This window comes from Mytilus edulis, chromosome 8 (assembly GCF_963676685.1).
Source record: "Mytilus edulis chromosome 8, xbMytEdul2.2, whole genome shotgun sequence".
NCBI classification, from domain to species: domain Eukaryota; kingdom Metazoa; phylum Mollusca; class Bivalvia; order Mytilida; family Mytilidae; genus Mytilus; species Mytilus edulis.
In genome coordinates, this window is record NC_092351.1 from 16,404,082 (window position 1) to 16,422,705 (window position 18,624).

Consider the following 18,624-nt stretch of genomic DNA (forward strand, 5'->3'; position numbering starts at 1 on the left):
GGTGCACTAGACTCCAATCTTAATTAACAAGAATTGTCAGTTTTCCTACCAAAGGTTGTGGTTCTCTACAGGCACTCTGGCTTCCTCCACCAATAAAAATTAACTGCCACAAAATAGCACAAGTGTTAAAAGTGGTGTTAACACCAATCAATTAATTAACCATATTTCTAATTAATAGACTAAAGAATGGTAAATAGAATATAGGGGTAAAACTGGCTTTGCTGGAAGCGGGAACTAAAAATCTAATAGTACTGTAGGTTTGAGAAGAAAATAAATTATAATGGGTTACCCTTGTACATTATAATCTACAATGTTTACAAATAAATGTGCATAGCTCACAACAGTTTACACTTGATTTTAAAAAACCACTGGTCAATAAATCAATCAATCCATGTAAATCTATCATTCAATTTATAGCAGTTGTACTGCATGAATAAAATCTCTATTCAAATAAGAGCAGCCTCTTTGTTCCTCTTGAAAGGATTATAATAACAATTGCTGATATGTTTTTGGACAATTATTGAAAACGTCTATTTCAGTATAAAAACAAACATTTATTCATGAGTCAACTCAATAATGAGAATACATTATTTGATACATCTATAATTCTTACAAAACTTAAAAGTAAATAAATAATATACAATAAAAGGAAGAAACAACCATTCAGTTTATAGGAAAACTTAAGTTTCTTTTATAAACAGTGAGAAGTAAAAATTTTCTGGTATGAAATTAATTACAATGTTATAAATATCATAATACACAATCAACACTACAAAATTTAATGTGCACCCTTGTCCTACAAATAAATAGTATATTGTGTACTAAGCTTGTATAGTTTTTTGTTATCATTATACCCAATATACAAATATAACCAGTATATCTAAAGCATTTGTTTATTTTATAAAGAACTTAGATATTCAAAAAAATTTAATTTCTGAACATACATATTTTACTGTAAATAAATTGTAATAATCACAATCCCCCTAGATTTACATAATTTTACCTCTGCTCTTATGTGATGAACACTTGTTTTCAATTTCTTAATATAATGCAAGAAAAAAGATTGTTTCAATAACAATAAACAAGTATCAAATGCCAAGAATAATTTCATTAACACTCCCTTTAACAATCAGTTACCAGGTCAACACCTGCATAAATCTTGTTACGATCAAACTACAAATTAAATCACAAACTCACAAATAAAACCAAAGCTTATTTTATATAACAAACATATAATGATTGATTGTTGCTACCTGAATGTCAATACACTATTATTTCATGTAAACAAGACATTATTTCATGATAAGATTGAACAACATATGTAAATGAAATTAGTACGCTATGAATCTTTCAACCTATCGTTTATATTATTTTCTATTCAGATCTAAACAAAATAAGTAAGTAGTATGACCTTATGACCACCTTCTTGTTAATGCACATTTTCAGTCCAGAATTGCCAAAAGGATCACATAAAATGACTACAATGATAAATCTGAATCAAACATGAACAGTCAAAAGGATCACATTGATTTGTTGTACAATATATAGTAAGTGACATCATTACTTGAACTTAACAGTTTTTAATGTTACAAAAACACCATTGTTTTGTCACTGTCATTATCTCAACAATCTATTGATCAATTTATTAACATTCTTAGGTTCCAACTTCTTCAGACAAAGTTGAATTTGAAAGGTTACAGATGATGGACTACAGAAGACTAAAAGCGTAAAGGAATGACATAAGCTCACTTCAAAAGAAAATCCTCAGTTCTTGAAGGATTAGTACCATTGTTTTTATTTAATTCGAAGAAAAAAATAATCACCACGAAAGACCAAATATTAAATATAAATAGTAATACCAATATTGAAATATTTACCCCCAGATGCAAAGTATAATGAATAGTGAATTACAACAATACTAGATTCACACAACACTTTGTAGGTATCTGACTGTTACATTGCCAATGTGGTCACAATGAACTATGTTTACACTGTTAAAGATAGAATCTAGCAAATAAAACTAATTTTTGGACTAAATTTGTCAACTTCAGAATTTTTTAATGACACCATTTTTTGATGGTTAATGATTATTTACATTATCAAAACTATTCTTGAAACAGAATGTACATATAGTCCTGTAAAGATCAAACCAAGGCAGATTATAGCAACACACATTTAACACCTACATGTATCTCCTGAATGATACCAATACTTGCATTGAATTACATAACTTTAAGATATTCCTCGTCATTTCATAATAAAAGAGACTATTCTTTGTCAGATTGAATAAAATTTCATGAATTTAAGTATTCAGAAAATGATAACTTTTTTAAAATGAAATCAGGTTTTTTTATTGCTATAACAATTAAGTGTTTATCTAAAATCAACACTGTCATTCAACATATAACGAGGTATTTCATATTTTTGACATTTAAAACAACAATTTCGAGACAATGGAAGTATATAAAATGCTACCTTGTATGTATAAAGATCTAAGCGGAGAAAGAATCATTTACACTTCAAAACACTTCAGTTTCTTCAAAGAAAAGAGTCTTTTTACAGAACATTTTATAAATTCTAAAAATCAATAATTTTGTCAATAATGCTACTATCAAAGTATTTATTTTCTTTCTACAGCAGTAGTGATAATATGAGACATGTCTTTTAAGAAACTTTGTCCATCTTGCATCATTCCTTATATTAACTGTACAGTACAGGATTATCTCCCTTATAACATTGATCACATGGCTTATCTGTAACTCACTGCTTTGTTGAAATGGCTGTTATAGTCTGAAAAAAATAAGGAATGTTTACAGAACCAGAAACAACTGTTTCAACATCTTTATCTTCTTACTGTAATTATTTTATGTTATATCACAACATTAGTATATTGTTGAAAAATAACAATTGTGGATTGGACCACAAAACTTAATGTGTCCTAAAGACACTGGTGTCTCATCTTAAAGAAACGGCCTGAAAAAGCTGCCCGGAGTTTAAATGCAAAATTTAAAATGAGCCCCAAAAGAGCAAAGTGTAAGTTAAGATGTCTTTAAGTAGACTCACAAATCTGTTCTGCTGATAATTTATCCTCAGTTTTCTTTTCTATATTATTTTTTTAAACTATCATAATATTCAAAATACTTAGAAAATATTGGTAAAATCATCATTTAGGGAGTATAACTATCACGAAGAATTATAATTAACTCTTTTTTTAGCATTTTATAAGAAGAGTGCCAAGCACTGCCATCTGTTACGGCACACTACCACAATTATCAGAGTGTAGGACATCATGATTCAACCTCACTCAGCAGAAATAATTTTTACTCAATTTCACTAAGTTAAAACTATTTTTGATATGGTTTAATATTGTTTTGTTTGTACCTAGAAATTGAATTTGATGCTTGATAGGCTTTGACTAGTTAAAATAACATATTCCTCTTTACAAATCAACAACACATGAGACAACAGTCTTGACAAAGCTTTACAACAATAACTTTTATTAAATGAAAATCCTTTCAGTGCAATGCAGTGAGCAGGTCACAAACCCAATGCACCCCATATAATCAATATAAGATACCAGTAAGTTCCCAGGTGAGCTGGTGAGGGTAATTTTATTATCAACTCACATGAAGTTTTGATTAGAAATGAGGCCATGCTGTTCCTGGTATTAAAATTTCAAATGGGATATTTCTACTACAATATCCTCCCAAAAACCATTCCCTTATTTCAGATATTTCTTATTATTGAACTTAACCAACAATCTAACAAGTGGAAATCATTACAAAAATTTGAAAGAATTGAACAAAAAAGTGAAATGCTAGCATGTCAACAAATGGGAGATGTTAGCATGTCAACAACAAAGTGATGAGAAGAGGACTGACGATACAAAAACTTTTTTTAAGTCAGAAATTTGTCTTGACGTCTACTGTGGATTCATTTATTGTGTGGATACTAACTTGTTTTCATGGATTCAGGAAATATTGAATTTTAATGGATTCAGGAAATATTGAATTTCCATGGATTCAGGGAATATTGAATTTTCATGGATTCAGGAAATATTGAATTTCATGGATTCAGGAAATATTAAATTTTCATGGATTCAGGAAATATTGAATTTCATGGATTCAGGAAATATTGAATTTCCATGGATATTTGATTTCATGGTTTAACAATTTGCAATACAAGCCTATAGAGACTTTTTACTTCATTAAAAATTTTAATTTTGTTGTCCATCTGTACCCAGGATATCCATGAAAATCAGTTTCCAACAAATAATAAATCCACAGTAATTAAAAATCAACAAAATCAACTAAGCACTCAATAAAGCATCAATTTTACAACTATTTTTTGCAGTAGCAAGTGAATTCACTAAAGAAATTTTGTATGTAGCAAGAACCATTTGAAACTGCATCTAAATACCAAAGAAAATAAATACAGATATTTTGAAAATTTGTTATATTGACCAATGCACTAGAACATTTTATTGTATAGAATGTATGTACAATAAGTCACAAATTTAACTAGGATTATATATCTGATCTGACCTATTCTAAATTTTCTCTTCAGATGAAAACTAGAAACTAGAAAAGACTTTCTTTGTTCTAAAATTTGCACCAATTCAAATGAATAACTTAAAACATGGTATAGCATTCAGATGATGTATGAAAATGAAGAAAAAGCACAAAATTAAGAGATCCAGCATATCACTCATACAAACACTGGCATACCCCATGCTTTGGTCTTTGCTATGAAAAAGCCAGTCTCTGTAACAAATATTCTTTTCTTTCAATATTGTAAATATTAAACATGTATATATTTGCAACTAAAACATGTAACTATGTGTATTAAAGCAATCTAAATGTTTCTATTAAATATGAAAGCAACAAGCACCTGTTTTATCACTTGATTAAATTAGTACTGGAACCACTCAATTGTGTTCCTACAATAAAACAACCAACTGTTAGTAATTCTGTTTGTAACTTGTGAATTCTGTGAATTTCATACATCAATCATATTAAGGTAGCCAAAAATAGGAAAAGCGTATACAAAAATATTCTATAAAGGAGATGGTCCAAAATGAGTTTTTTTCTTCTTAAACTATTACAAACCAGGCAGGTGCTCCGCATGGCACAGCTTTATACGACCACAGTGGTCGAACCCTGAACATTTGGGGCAAATTTGGTCACAATATTCAAGCTTCATACTGTCTGAATTTGGATTGTGATAAAATTTTTGACATAATAGAGGTTTTTGTCACAATATATATGTGGTCAAAGATCTAATAAATCTATTGCACAATACTGTGCAATTTAAGATTTCTTCTTTAAACTTTTGAAAACAAGCAGTGTAAGGGAGGTTATCAAGTAATTAAACATATATATAACAGTATTCCAAGTTATTGGCTGTATTCTAGAAAAAAGCTTCTTTTTGGCCCTTTTTTGATCCCTTATTCCTCTCTGTTCAGGGATATTAACCCCAAACTAAATCAAAGCCTTCCCTTTGTTATATGGAACCTTGTGGTACAATGTCAGAGAGATCCATGTAGTTATACATAAGTTATTGTCCAGAAACTACTAAAATGCTTGTTTTTGGCCCATTATTCCTAGACTATTTGCTCCATAACCCTTAAAATAAATCTCAACTTTCTACTTTATGGTATGAACATTGCGGTACATTAGTAGAGCAATTGAAATACTTATACACAACTTATTGTCCTGAAACTAGATAAATACTTGTTTTGGGCCCCTTTGGGCTCTAATTTCTAAACCATTAGGAACATAACCCCCAAAATCAATCCCAAGCTTCCTTTTGTGGTAACAAACATTTTGTTGAAATTTTATTGATTTCTATTTACTTATACTAAAGTTATTATCCAGAAACCATCCGTTTTCGGACGACGCTGACGAAGACGAAGACGACAATGTGATACCAATATATCACCAAAAGTTTTTAAATTTTTGTGGTCGTATAAAAATGTATAATTCTCATTTTCAAGAACCCTTCACAATTTTTGTGAAATGAATATGATAATGAAAAGGTACCCTTCATTGCAGAGTCAAACACAATACCTGAACAATTCCTTGTCCCTATCACAAATGAGAAATGACTTAGCACATTTGGGGCAAATTTCTGTTTTTTTTAATAAGCCTATTTTTAAAAAGAAAAGGTTTCATTTTGTTTTCCAGCGATCAATGCAACGCAATAAAACAAAATTATATTGTGATGACATAATTAAATGTTGTTCCTTCCTATAAACTTTACATTAATTGACATGCTTTTCTGAAAATATGTGGTTTAAAGTCTTTCCTAATTGTTCATGCTTCTGTTATTTATTAAAAGATAAGTAAAGCATCCATAGTTTATTCAATTTTAGAAAAATAAATATCTATCTATTTCATTATTTTGGCAACAGATCACGATTCTTAACCAGAAAATATGGCATTAAAGAAGTTTTACAGAATTATCCTTCTGTAATTTATTCTCATCTGGATTTACAAAATCAATAAAACATATATATTTTATAAAGATGTGCTGGGATTTGCTCTGCAGTATATAACAAGTAAGCTTCTGAAACTATTTAATAGTAAAAATTTTGCAATGCTATTAAGTTTTCAAGGTCAAAAAATTTATTTAATTGTTGCAATTCATAAACTCAATTAAATTCTTAAATTTCAATAGTTTCAGAAACGATAGATCATCAAGCAACACTTCATGTTTGTTACATCTTACCACCATCAGCATCCCCTTCCTCCATCCATCTTTGTCTGTCTCCTAACAGACCGTCAGACGGTATATCTACAGTCCGGGTCGGATAGGCAATGCCATCACCAAAACTGTAATAAAAAGTACTACTTTAAATATGTTTTTACATGGGTGTCCTTTCCGTATTAACCAAAAGTACTGTTAGTTGTCAGAAATTTCTTTAGTAGCTCTAGCTCAGAATGGTCAACATTTTTGAAAATTTTACTGATATGTAACAAAATTTGTGTTCAACTTTTCGATGGCAAATAATGTACTGTGATTTCAGAAATTATCAGAGAGTCTTATATGGCAAATGACAGGGTGTGAAAATAAACTAATATAGGCTGAAGATTTCCATTTATTTCTATTACAAACTAGGAAATAATTCGAAACTAAAATAGAAAGTAATTTACTCTCAATGGTTATTCCTTTTAACCCTTAGGCTGCTGCATTGATTTCTATTGTACTTTTGTGTAATGCTGAGTAAAATTTTAATCACTGATGAAATAAACATGTTCACTTACAATTGCTGTATCTTTGTAAATATTGAATATTCATCAATAAAAGTTATTTAAAAAAGTATTGTTAGATTCTGTATTTTTTATTTATTTTATTTTTGTGTGAATCTCGGGTCATTTTTTACCTGTACAGGTGCAAATAGAGGTAAACAAAGGTAAACTTATTTTTTCATGTTTTATTAACGAATCCATCAATGTAAAAGTATCCATGACTTCAGAATTGAACCAATATAGTTAAAAATCTCTTTTAAGAACTAAGTTCCATTGTGATTATTAAAAAATAAAAGTTTCTTCTCAGACCAACGGCCTTTTTATGCAAATATTTTCCGGTATTTTCCTCCAAGTTTCACTGTGCCGACTTTTACTTCCATGTACCAATATATTTATACGACAAGTTCATTGTTAAAGCTTTCATCAATATATAATCTTGACAAACTTAAAGTTCGGGTCTATCGATGTCAGTCAATATTGATTCACATTTGAAAGGCGAAATGATAAACATCGCGAATCCTGTTTCATGTCATCCATTTTGAACAAGGTCTGGGAATCCCCGTAATTCTCGCTTTTAAAGTCTCCTGTTTGCAGTTTTGATAGAATGTTTCTATTTCTGTCTATTATATCTTCGGTTCTCGTCCAAATCCTTTTAATCGGCCGCCGTTGTTAAATAGTTATCATTGAAATACTTCTGAACGTGTTGGCCATTTCTCCAAATAATGTCCGCCATTTTGTCACTTTTTTCATCAAAAATTTTCACTTTCGGTTTTATCGCTTACACCTGATTAAAAGTCAAGAGACACTCGAAAGAACGCAGATTTTTAACCAATCAGAATCCATACAAGTCGAAACTGCCGCAATCACATGAATATTGACTCCGCCCATTCCATGGTAACTGTGTAAACAAAGGAGTTACGGAAAACGACTATAGTTGCGAGTAGCAGTAGCGGACTGTCTTATCGGAACGACAATAGTCGCGCGTAGCAGTCTAAGGGTTAACATCATTTACATTTGAATATCTAAAGTAGGAGAGAAAATAAATTTAGAAACCAGTAAATAAGTTTGATTAAGAAGTTTTCCAAACTCATTACTTCATAAAGAAATGCCATTATATACTTCTGAGTTCACAGTACAAATATACCACAATTAAACAATTTGGACAAAATTTTAATTAATCAAATGCTTTCTTTATTAAACAAAAAAGTTGTGATTAGTATAAATTTTCTAAGACTATTTTTGTTAAGGACTATATATGTATAACTTGTCTCACAGAGATGATCAAGAGAAGGGTTGGAGTGATTTAAGTCTGTTCAGTGCAGTGAGTGTTATAAGTAAGTAAACCTAGCCTTCCTTCATCAGCATGTTTTATAGTTGAAATTTTGAAATGTGAGATAATGTTAATGAGACGAGCTCCTTATCACCTAGTCTAGTAAAGTTGTGTATATATGTAATATGTGTCATCATTATTATATTTTCTAAAGGACAAATATGATATGATTAAAAACAAAATATACTTTTAAATGTTTCATTAATCTATTTAGAAGAAAAAAGCTGTTCAAAACAGTTCTAAATTTTAAACACAGAATAATTGTAAATAAAATGTATTCAACAATAATCAATTTTCTTAAAATTTATGTTAATAATTTCATTTTTCAACCTGAAGCTACAAAATAAATAAAAAAATTCTGAAAGTGCATTAAAAGCAAAGCAAGGAAAAATCACTCTTTGAGACAAATTAAAATATTTATATGTAGAGAGCTAACCTTGGTGTCTGAGCCATTGTTTGGTATGAATTACTGTTAGTCTGGGATTTTAGAGTTGGAAAGGACACCCCATCTCTGTCACTGTAATTTATATGGTAATCGTAGAATATAAATGTGCATTAATCAACATGTACCAAACATCAGAGAATAACTGATATTCCGTAACTTGTCTGTAGACATTAAATTTGACAAATTTCACAATATACACGAGTAGAATTTTTGTTATCTCTCTTTCTCAATTTATGATTTGATCTCTATGATTGGTCATTTTCCATTTTATTCTGTTTGACTAGGAATAGTTTTTCTCAGTTGAGATGAATGAGAATAAGATGTCATAAGCCAACTTAATTGACCATGCCAATAATGATTGACAGATTATAAAAGTCATAAAACTCAAAAAGTTTCAAGATAACATCTCATCTCAAGGTATTGCCTTTCAAATGAGATTATAGCTGAGGAAATTCTTTCTGTTTTCAAAACAAAAGATAATCTATAAATCTAGTAAACTAAAGCTACATAATAACAACTAGACATCATTGAGATGGGAACAATATCTGTGAATAACATGTGATAAAAAAATATATCTTTACCCTACCTGTCAAATGAAACCAAAGTTTTTTTTACCTTGACCTTTGGTTTAGGAAGTTGTACATGTATACATTATGACACAACCTCTGGTGTTGATTAATATACATTTCGAGTATGAACTTTGAAATAATAACGGTTCTCATGATATAGAGCTGACATGATCTTTACCATAGGACATGGGGTTGTCAACTGAAACCAGGGGGTGTTGACCTTGACCTTTGACCTAGGTAGTTGTACATGTTGTACAACATTATGACCTCTGGTTTTGAAATGATAACACTTCTCTTGATATTTGTTACGGATGGACAGACTTATCAATGTAGTGCCATCAGCCATTCGGGGAGGCCCTAACTAAAATATCTGGACCAACCAAACAGAACAAAGAAAAATCCATGTTAAAAATTAGTCAACCTAAAATATCAGTTATTCTCTTCGTACAAAGCAACACGACACAGCTTGATATATACCAAATCAACAGTTTTGAGTTTTCACATATTAGACACAAAATGATATAACCATCTTAAAATTGCATTCATGATTTCTATAAAAATTTACTATTCTACTTTTTTTTTTTCAAAGAATTTCCATCACATTTATAAAATCTGGCATACACTGCCGTAATAAATATGTAAAGTATAACACAGGCAGATTTTTTCACACCAAGCTTATGTTTGAACAAAGCATGTTTTGGTGCAAGAATATATCTCCCTAAAAAATTACAATGAGTTCATCTCAATAGATGGATAATTTATAAGCCTTGTAGAACAAGAATCAAGCTAGGGATAGAAGGATCATTACAGAGCAAAAATACCCTGAAACTTGTATTTTCTAACATATATAAACATCAATAAATAGAGATCCTCTTCCTTTTCTTTACCTTGAAAAAATTGGTAAAAACCAAAAAAGTTTTCTCTCTCCAAAAACTTCTTTAAAGTTGTTTAATTTGCCCAAACTGAAGCCATTTTTATCTGATCCAGTCTGGAAGATAGGTGATCTGAAAGACTCTAAAAAATAAAAATATTTAATTTTAGAAATAGCTCATCAGTGTCATTTTAACCTTAAAAAATAATATATTATAATTCTTTGTTTGTCACAATATTTCATTTACTGGATGTCTTGAAAAAGTGACCAATAAATACATTGGCCTTTGCATAAATGCTGTCTGCAAACTCAATTTGCATATATGTATTCTTTCATTCAATTTGAAATAACCACATGCTGATTAAAGTCTTACGAAAATTTGTTAAAAATTTTCAAATGTGGCTCTATATGTCTGTTTGTAATTTGTTGTTTAATTGCCGTCTCAATGATGTAAATCCTGAATTTCAAATGATTCACATATTCATCATGAATATTTTTATAAATACTAGCAAGATTTCAATATTGGCTGTCATTAACTTGTAATGATGTATCAGCTCATTGCGAAACCATCTGTAACCAAGCATCTTGATAAAAATAGCAGGAGAGTGATTTTACTACAAATATTTGACTGTTTTCAGATGATTGTTTTTTTTTATCCCATATATTTCAACTTTACATATATTTTGCTTTCACTGCTAACTCCAGACCTAATGCTGTACTGAGCTAGCAACATGGTGGACCCTCTACTCTGTGTTATTTGCTTCAATGACTTGAAGATGAAGAACAGGAATAAACATACTTTTCCCTTTCTTTATGTTTTATCAACTAGGTAACCATGATCAAATCTAGTAGCACATGCTGGGTTAATATCCAAATGCTTACCTAAAGTAGACCTATTACTGCATGTGAGGTATATATGATATCCAAATAATGATATCAAACTTATACCAAACATCATAGCAACAAAAAATACAAATAAAACATGGAACTTTACAGCCTCTTTACTACTCGCACCCTGAAAAAGAAATATTTCTTAATTGCAAACATGTTAATAAGTTAACTATAGTTGGTGCTAAGAACATGTCACTGTGTACAAATATGTCTAATAGGGTTCATCTGACCAAGACTTCCTTTAAAGGTTCATCTGACCAAGACTTCCATTAAAGGTTCATCTGACCAAGACTTCCTTTAAAGGTTTATTGATCAATGTGGATTATGGTGATTTAGACTAGGTTTCAGTATATATAAGAAATAGCTGTTTTTATTGTGAGAGGAGATACCAATATTTTATAGGATTGTACTAAGAAACTGCCCACCTATCTAAGTTAACATTTATCTATATTAATAAATCAAACTCACATTCATTATAAGAGTATATATTATACATATAAAATATTGAATCTGTATAAAACAAATTAATTACTTGAGTCAGCAAGACTTTAATCCCTGTGAAACTTAGTCACATTTTATTAAGGTAATCTGAAAGTCATTTATCCCAAGATTAATGTAATGTGTGCCTATACATTTTAAAAGCATATTGACAGCTATTCCGTACAGTTGTATGTGGATGGGTAAAGAGGAATTTACAAGATCACCTCACATCACCATAAATGACCCATCACCAATGTTAAAAAAATAAATCTTCCCTTCATTACTCAATTTTTATGGAATAGGCCTGATCAAATGATTTAGTATGATTATCAATCATTAAATATATGTTTTTCTTGACCATGTAGTGAATAAAGTATAATTCACTTCAGGCTTATCTAATGATATAAAATAAATGAAGTAATATATACAACTTACCGTCCAAAATTCTATAAAATATTTTAGACTTGTAAATGCTATAAATAAGCAGTATAGCAATCCATAGCCAAGAAATAAAACAAAATATTTATAGTTTGTAAATCCAACACAATTATTCACCCTGAAAAATAAAAAAAAGTAATGTTAGGAAATGATTAATACTCTAAATTTAGGACACATTTCTAAGAAACTTATTACTGACAGGAAAAAGTTTTTTCTTGCAGATAAATATTACAAATCTTGATTATCAATCCAACAGCTTTTTGTTGCACAAATTTTGTATAGAAATAGTTTTAAAAGGATCCAGAAACAATTGACTTTTATCTATTAATAAAACTACCACTTTTAAACAATGCAATTAGTTTACATTATGTTCGAAAGATTTTGGTAAGAATTTCACAACTGTTTGTATAAACATAATCAACAAAAATTGTCATTTTACTCCTGGTAATGTCTGTTGTGGTTTATCTTGTCTTATTCTAATATTTTTGATATTTTGTTAATTTGATGTTGATTAGCGGTAGAAAAAGTTTTGGTTGAATTCATAACTTTTATAGACTTTTAAAGGTGATTCATAGCTAGACATATTGTATAGAGAGAACCATCATCTTTAATATTGTATGTTTTCCTATAGATGATTTTTAGTTTTTGTTACATTGGGTTGTTGTATCACTGATCTAATGTACATCCATCAATTCTTTTAATATCAGAATATCAAAATCTTGATTTAACTTTAAACTATTCAATGATTTTAAAATGTGACTAAATGTACTTACCAAGGACAATGGTGGTCCATTTTTAACACACATCTGAAAGAAAAAACTTTTTTTGCAATATTCATATTTGGTATAATTATTCTTATCTCTATTTTGGGGGGAAACTAAAGAAAAATGATGACATTTAAGATATTGTAATTTTTTTAATAATAAGACATCTTTACAAGAAATTAACACCTAACTTTCATACTATTTCTTTCCTTTATGGGACAAACATTCTAAATAGACATATTGATAAAGTTTAAAATGGTGTAATAAACATTTCTGTCATGTTTTTGTGAATTTGATCAAATCTATCATTTGCAATTGCATGTATTTATTACGTGTAATGAATTAATACAACATATCCTTTGCTTTTCATTATAATCAATGAACTTTACAAAATAAATAGCTAATATAACATGGTGTGGCTTTACCCACCAAAAATGTGTCCTTGACCAATATTTACTTACTGTCCACATACAGAACAATGATGTGCTCTGTCTGGCTTTATACATTTACATTTCTCACAATATCTTGCACCTGAAAATAAATATATAAAACCATGAAAAATATTCTCCTAAAAAGAAGTTTTGAGTAAGGCCCATAGTTTCATAATATGGTATCTACTTCCTTTATAATGTGTATCTTGATAAGTAGTGTTCTAGAGCAAAAAAATAATACACAACAATATGATAAGCCTTTTAGGAATAGGTTTCACTTTGGCTAAATCAAGGAGCAACTTACTTCCTGCATGTGTTCTATTAAGTATAGGTTTATCTTTGGCTAATTCTAGAAGTATATTTTTCTGTGCTTCTTCACCTCTTTCCCTTTCTAATCTGTTTATTTCTTGAACTGTCAAATAAAACTGGAAAAAAAACCATTAACATAAATAAATTTTATCACAATTAAATGTCAGATATTCAAACTTGTTCCTTCATCATGAGACATATATATATACATGATATAAGCAGTTAGTTTTCTCGTTTGAATTGTTTAACCTTTGTTATTTTGTGGCCTTTTATAGCTTGACTATGCAGAGGTTTTGCTCATTGTTGAAGGCTATACAGTGACCTATAGTTGTTAATTTTCTGTGTCATTTGGTATCTCTTTGACACATTCCCCATTTCTATTCTCAATTTTATAGTTCAGGCCTATGTGGTCAAGATTGTAATTGACTGTCCAAGTAGATCTTCTCACTTTATAACATGTCAACACTGAGGTCAATAGAAATACTGATCAGCATACATATATAAAGATACTGGATGATTACTTACTGAACGAGGAACTGATCCAACATCTGTAAATATAGTTTTGGCATAGGCCCACAGAAATAACACCAATATAGGATGGTAGATTAACAGGTATAGCACTGCAAAAAGAGAAATCATTCATTGATAGGTTTAGTAAGTAAGTAAATTATTTATAATAGTGACATGTGTAAATATGTATAGATTATAAACATATAATATATGACAAATTTTAATACACCGGGGCCCAATGTACCTATAAGTCACCTCAAATGAAATTAAATAATTATGAGACAATAATATACATGTACATGATATATATATATTTATTTCTATTTTACGAAACTTTCCTTTGGTCTTACTGACCGATAATTTCCTTTCTCAGCACAGTAGAGTGATATGAAAATCATCCCTAGAAACTAAGCCAGTAAGGGCGCACATGCTGTTGTCAATGAAATAAACATTGTCGCCAAAGGTAAATAGGGATAAACAAATAATCATTGTCATCTCAACTTGATTGCTTTTCTCTCTTTCATGACTATGACCGTACTGGCTCTCTGAACGATTTTTTTCTGATTTTGGTTTTGTTTTTCTTTGATGAATTCTGACCATTTTTCACTTTTAATTTTAGCATTGGATCATGAATCAAATATAGACAGCTACTGTCTCATTATGTATGAAGTGTATGCTCTCCATGTAATTCTTTTTTCTAATGCTCTCTGTCATAGAAAACCATTTCTTGGATTAATGCAAAAATACATATATCTAAAGATGGCCTAATGTTGTCCTTTACAAAGAATTTTAAACTAAAGATGTAATATATAACAAAACAAAGAACATCAAATTTAATTTGCATTCCCCTTTATATTGTCACATATTTACTCAAACTTAGTTATTATTCTAATTCAAATTGTACCAAAATGTTACTAGAGCACTTTTTAATAATTTTAAAAAAAGATAAAAAGGTTATGGAAACAACAGAGAACGAAAGTTTGTTTAAATTTTTACATTCAGTACTGTAATTTAATGTATTTTGTAACATACCTTTTTCTGCAATACTTGGCACAGTATCTGGAAAGGACAAAAAGGTATTAAACCATTATTAGTCATATTAAACCAAATAAAATAGATAAAACAAAATTTAATTATATACAAAATAATTAACAAGGGAACATTTTTTGACAATTTTATTTTCCATAGCAGCGACCATAATCTTCCTATTGTTGCCAACACGCCAGGAAGTAGTAACCTCCAACAATGGCCTGAATGTTACAAATATTAATGTGAATTTATATATTTTGACATATAATATCTGTATGTCTGTCTCTGTCTTTCTATAATATTATATTATATTTTGCGTTTTTTTTTTATATTTTTTGTTCAAAAATACACTTTTATATTTTGTTTCACGACTTTTATACATATGTTTTTCGTTCAGGTTCCAGCAGTAATAGAAGCACCACCAGCACCAGCATCCCCACAGCCACTTGACCGACAATACGTTACCAATATAACTTCCTTAGAGTTAACCTTTACACTAAGCCCTGTTTTAAATTTCACCAAGATTGAGATTGAGAAGATTTTTATTGTTTAGAATAATATATTTTTACAGATATATTAATAAAAAGATCTGTATTTATATATCATCATCAACAGTCAACATTCCTAAAAGTTTGAGCGTCATATAAAATAAGATGCCTTTAATATATCACAATACGATAAAAATGATTCTTCAGAAATTGTTTATAACTGATAATAAAGAAACAAACAATATACTTACATAATATGGCCATAACAAGATGTAAAGGTATCTGGATGATTCGTTCCAACTCTGATTCGTACCAACAAATTCGTCCCAAGTTGCTTGGTCAGTTCGTTCCAACTTATTCAAGAACAGTTTTAAACAATATTAACCATTTAAATAGCCTTATTATTTTAATTTTTAATGCTGTACTTATAAAAAATGAATATAAATACGTATCTAAAAAAATTCTATGGTTTATTTATTGGGAAGAACGATATATTGGGCATGATATATATTGATAATTATTAATTATTAAGGTAAGTATTTCATGACAAATTTAATATTTTAAATATGAATAAAGTGACTAACTAGTGATATTTTCAAAGAAATAGTTATCATTTTAATTGATTATTGTATTTCAATGATGTGCGCATAACAGTTGTTAATGCATTCATCAAAAGAATAATATCGTACTTATCTTGGGTCATAAACGTTTGTCAATAATAATTGAAGGCTGACATACCACATTTGCTATGTTTTTCTTACGTGCAACGTTACTACTCATTAGCACTGGTTGTGTATTTTTTACAATATAAAAATTTACTCAGTGTCCTTGTACTAAACCGAAAAAAAAAGTAAGCAGCCACAAACAGATCACAGTCCAAGATGATGAAGCTTTGGGACAGCTATAGAAGCCAGAAAATTACAGTTACCCAGCTGATGACATCTGTTGCACTTATCATTGTGCCATCCGTTGACCAGCAAAATGAAATATGTGAAATACTGAAAGACTATTGAACAATTATCTATGAACTGTTAGGATGAACATATGTTATTGACAAATGATCTTTTATATGAAATATACAGAAAAAATGGACAAGGAATTGCCGTGCACTGTAGGTTGATTTACACAAATACAGTGATATACGGACATATACATTATAAAAAAGTTGGAACAAATTGTTAAGTCTGACTTAATAATGAACTTACTCAGGTGGAACACATTGTTAAGTCTGATTAATAATGAAAAAAATCAGTTGGAACGAATTGACAATTGACTTGGTACGAATTGTCCAAATCTGGAACGAACTGGCTTGGAACGAATCGGACTTGGAACGAATTGACTAGCATTCGATGTAAATACAAGCAAAGATAACTCTTACAAGAATAAATAAAGGTGCACAGTAGATCTCTTGTGCAGAAAAAAATACTAAAATATCATATTTAAGCAATGAATATGAATAAATACTTATTTTCTTATATGTTATATCATGTAACGTGACGGTACCCAAATTGCACCTTTTTTGACAGTTTTTTCAACTAAGTTTTTTTATGATCAAGACAAAAATTTCCATTTTGTGTTTATTTTGTAGCCGTATCCTTCTTTATTATAAAGGTACACCAATTTGATTTTCAATCCATAAAGAATCATAGAAAAATTGGTCTGAACTTACCTCCAAACCATCCCAGATTCTGTAATGAGGAGTACCCAAATTGCATCCATGCTTAAATTCGCATCGTCAAAAGTCGAATAACAGAGCTTTTGTTTATTTTTTTCAAATATTTTGAACAATTGGATATTTGTCCATGCTTACTCTTCATTTTTTAAGAAATGGATACTTGAAACGTATTGTATTTGTTAATTTTAAAAAGATGACGTTTTGATGACGTCGCATGGTGACGTTTCAGTACATTTTGCTTTTTCAGTAAACACTTCATCTGTTGATAAATATTGTGAACGTTTTGTGTATATCTAAATATTTTTACCTATGTTGAAAGACGTGCATAGTATCAAATCATAAAAATACCATTTTTTTAGTCTCTAGGAAATCTTGTTAGATTTTCGCTGCTATTTTTGATAAATAGGTGCAATTTGGGTACCGTTACGTTATATGTTATAATCTCATTAAAAAATAAATAAAGTGTGGACGATAAGTGTGGCCGATATGTCCCATGGACAATGTGGCGGTATGGCCGACATATCATAGGGCCGTCATGGAAGTATGGCCGTCGCGTCTCGAAAGCGTCAAATATATCATATATATATTTAATAATTGTGACTTTTTTCTTATTTTGACTCAAATAAAAGGAAAACTATGTGACTACTTCATACAAAATATATATTGTGACTTTTTTTCCTGTGACCTTTTTCCAGTGACTTTTTTTTCTGTTACTTTTTTCCTGCATTCTCTCAGACAGAAGTGACACATCGTATGAAATAGAATGCGTCCCTGTTTATGTGTCTACTTTCCAATGTCTTCATTTGCCAAGACATGTCTATGAATAAGGATAAAGATTGTGTCACACTGTCTGGAAGAACACTGGTTTCATTATAAACATTGACATTGTTTGAAGAAAAACTTGGATGACCAAAAAAATTATCACCATGATTATATACATCATTTCATTTATTTTCTTATAGAAAAATACACCTACAGACACACAAAGCAACCACATATGCGTAGTAAGACCAGACAACAACTGCTGTTATGAAAACTACAGGAAACCACCGAACACAGGCACAACAAACTCTGACAGCAGCCGGGGCCATTTTGTTTTCATTTCTTACTTCCCGATTTCATTAGGCGTACTACGTCATCATTA

At 29.8% G+C, this 18,624-nt stretch overlaps 1 protein-coding gene across 4 annotated transcripts; it reads right to left on the reverse strand.

Annotated features, from left to right (window-relative positions):
- Positions 1-533: 533 nt before the first annotated feature.
- LOC139484938 (palmitoyltransferase ZDHHC15B-like) lies at positions 534-18,620 on the reverse strand. Of its 4 annotated transcripts, XM_071268988.1 has the most exons (13): positions 18,457-18,611; positions 15,321-15,347; positions 14,304-14,398; positions 13,774-13,894; positions 13,500-13,569; positions 13,048-13,080; positions 12,272-12,392; positions 11,348-11,480; positions 10,482-10,608; positions 9,017-9,097; positions 6,730-6,833; positions 4,891-4,939; positions 534-2,790 (listed from the first exon to the last, which is right to left on the reverse strand). In XM_071268988.1, the coding sequence occupies exons 1-12, from the start codon at positions 18,569-18,571 to the stop codon at positions 4,899-4,901; spliced, it is 1,068 nt and encodes a 355-aa protein (XP_071125089.1). In that variant the 5' UTR covers positions 18,572-18,611; the 3' UTR covers positions 534-2,790; positions 4,891-4,898. The 4 variants fall into 4 exon arrangements, with proteins under 4 accessions (XP_071125089.1, XP_071125091.1, XP_071125088.1 ...); XM_071268990.1 differs by lacking the exon at positions 9,017-9,097; XM_071268987.1 differs by lacking the exon at positions 4,891-4,939.
- Positions 18,621-18,624: the final 4 nt, after the last annotated feature.

What these genes read in the sequence shown, in the direction of transcription:
- LOC139484938 (XM_071268987.1), bottom strand. Translation starts at nt 18,571, where the DNA reads ATGGCCCCGGCTGCTGTCAGAGTTTGTTGTGCCTGTGTTCGGTGGTTT. An exon ending in ATGGACCACCATTGTCCTTG is followed by an intron (nt 12,393 to 13,047) that starts GTAAGTACATTT and finishes TTTATTTTTCAG; the next exon opens with GGTGAATAATTGTGTTGGAT. An exon ending in ACAATGGCTCAGACACCAAG is followed by an intron (nt 6,834 to 9,016) that starts GTTAGCTCTCTA and finishes TTTTTATTACAG; the next exon opens with TTTTGGTGATGGCATTGCCT.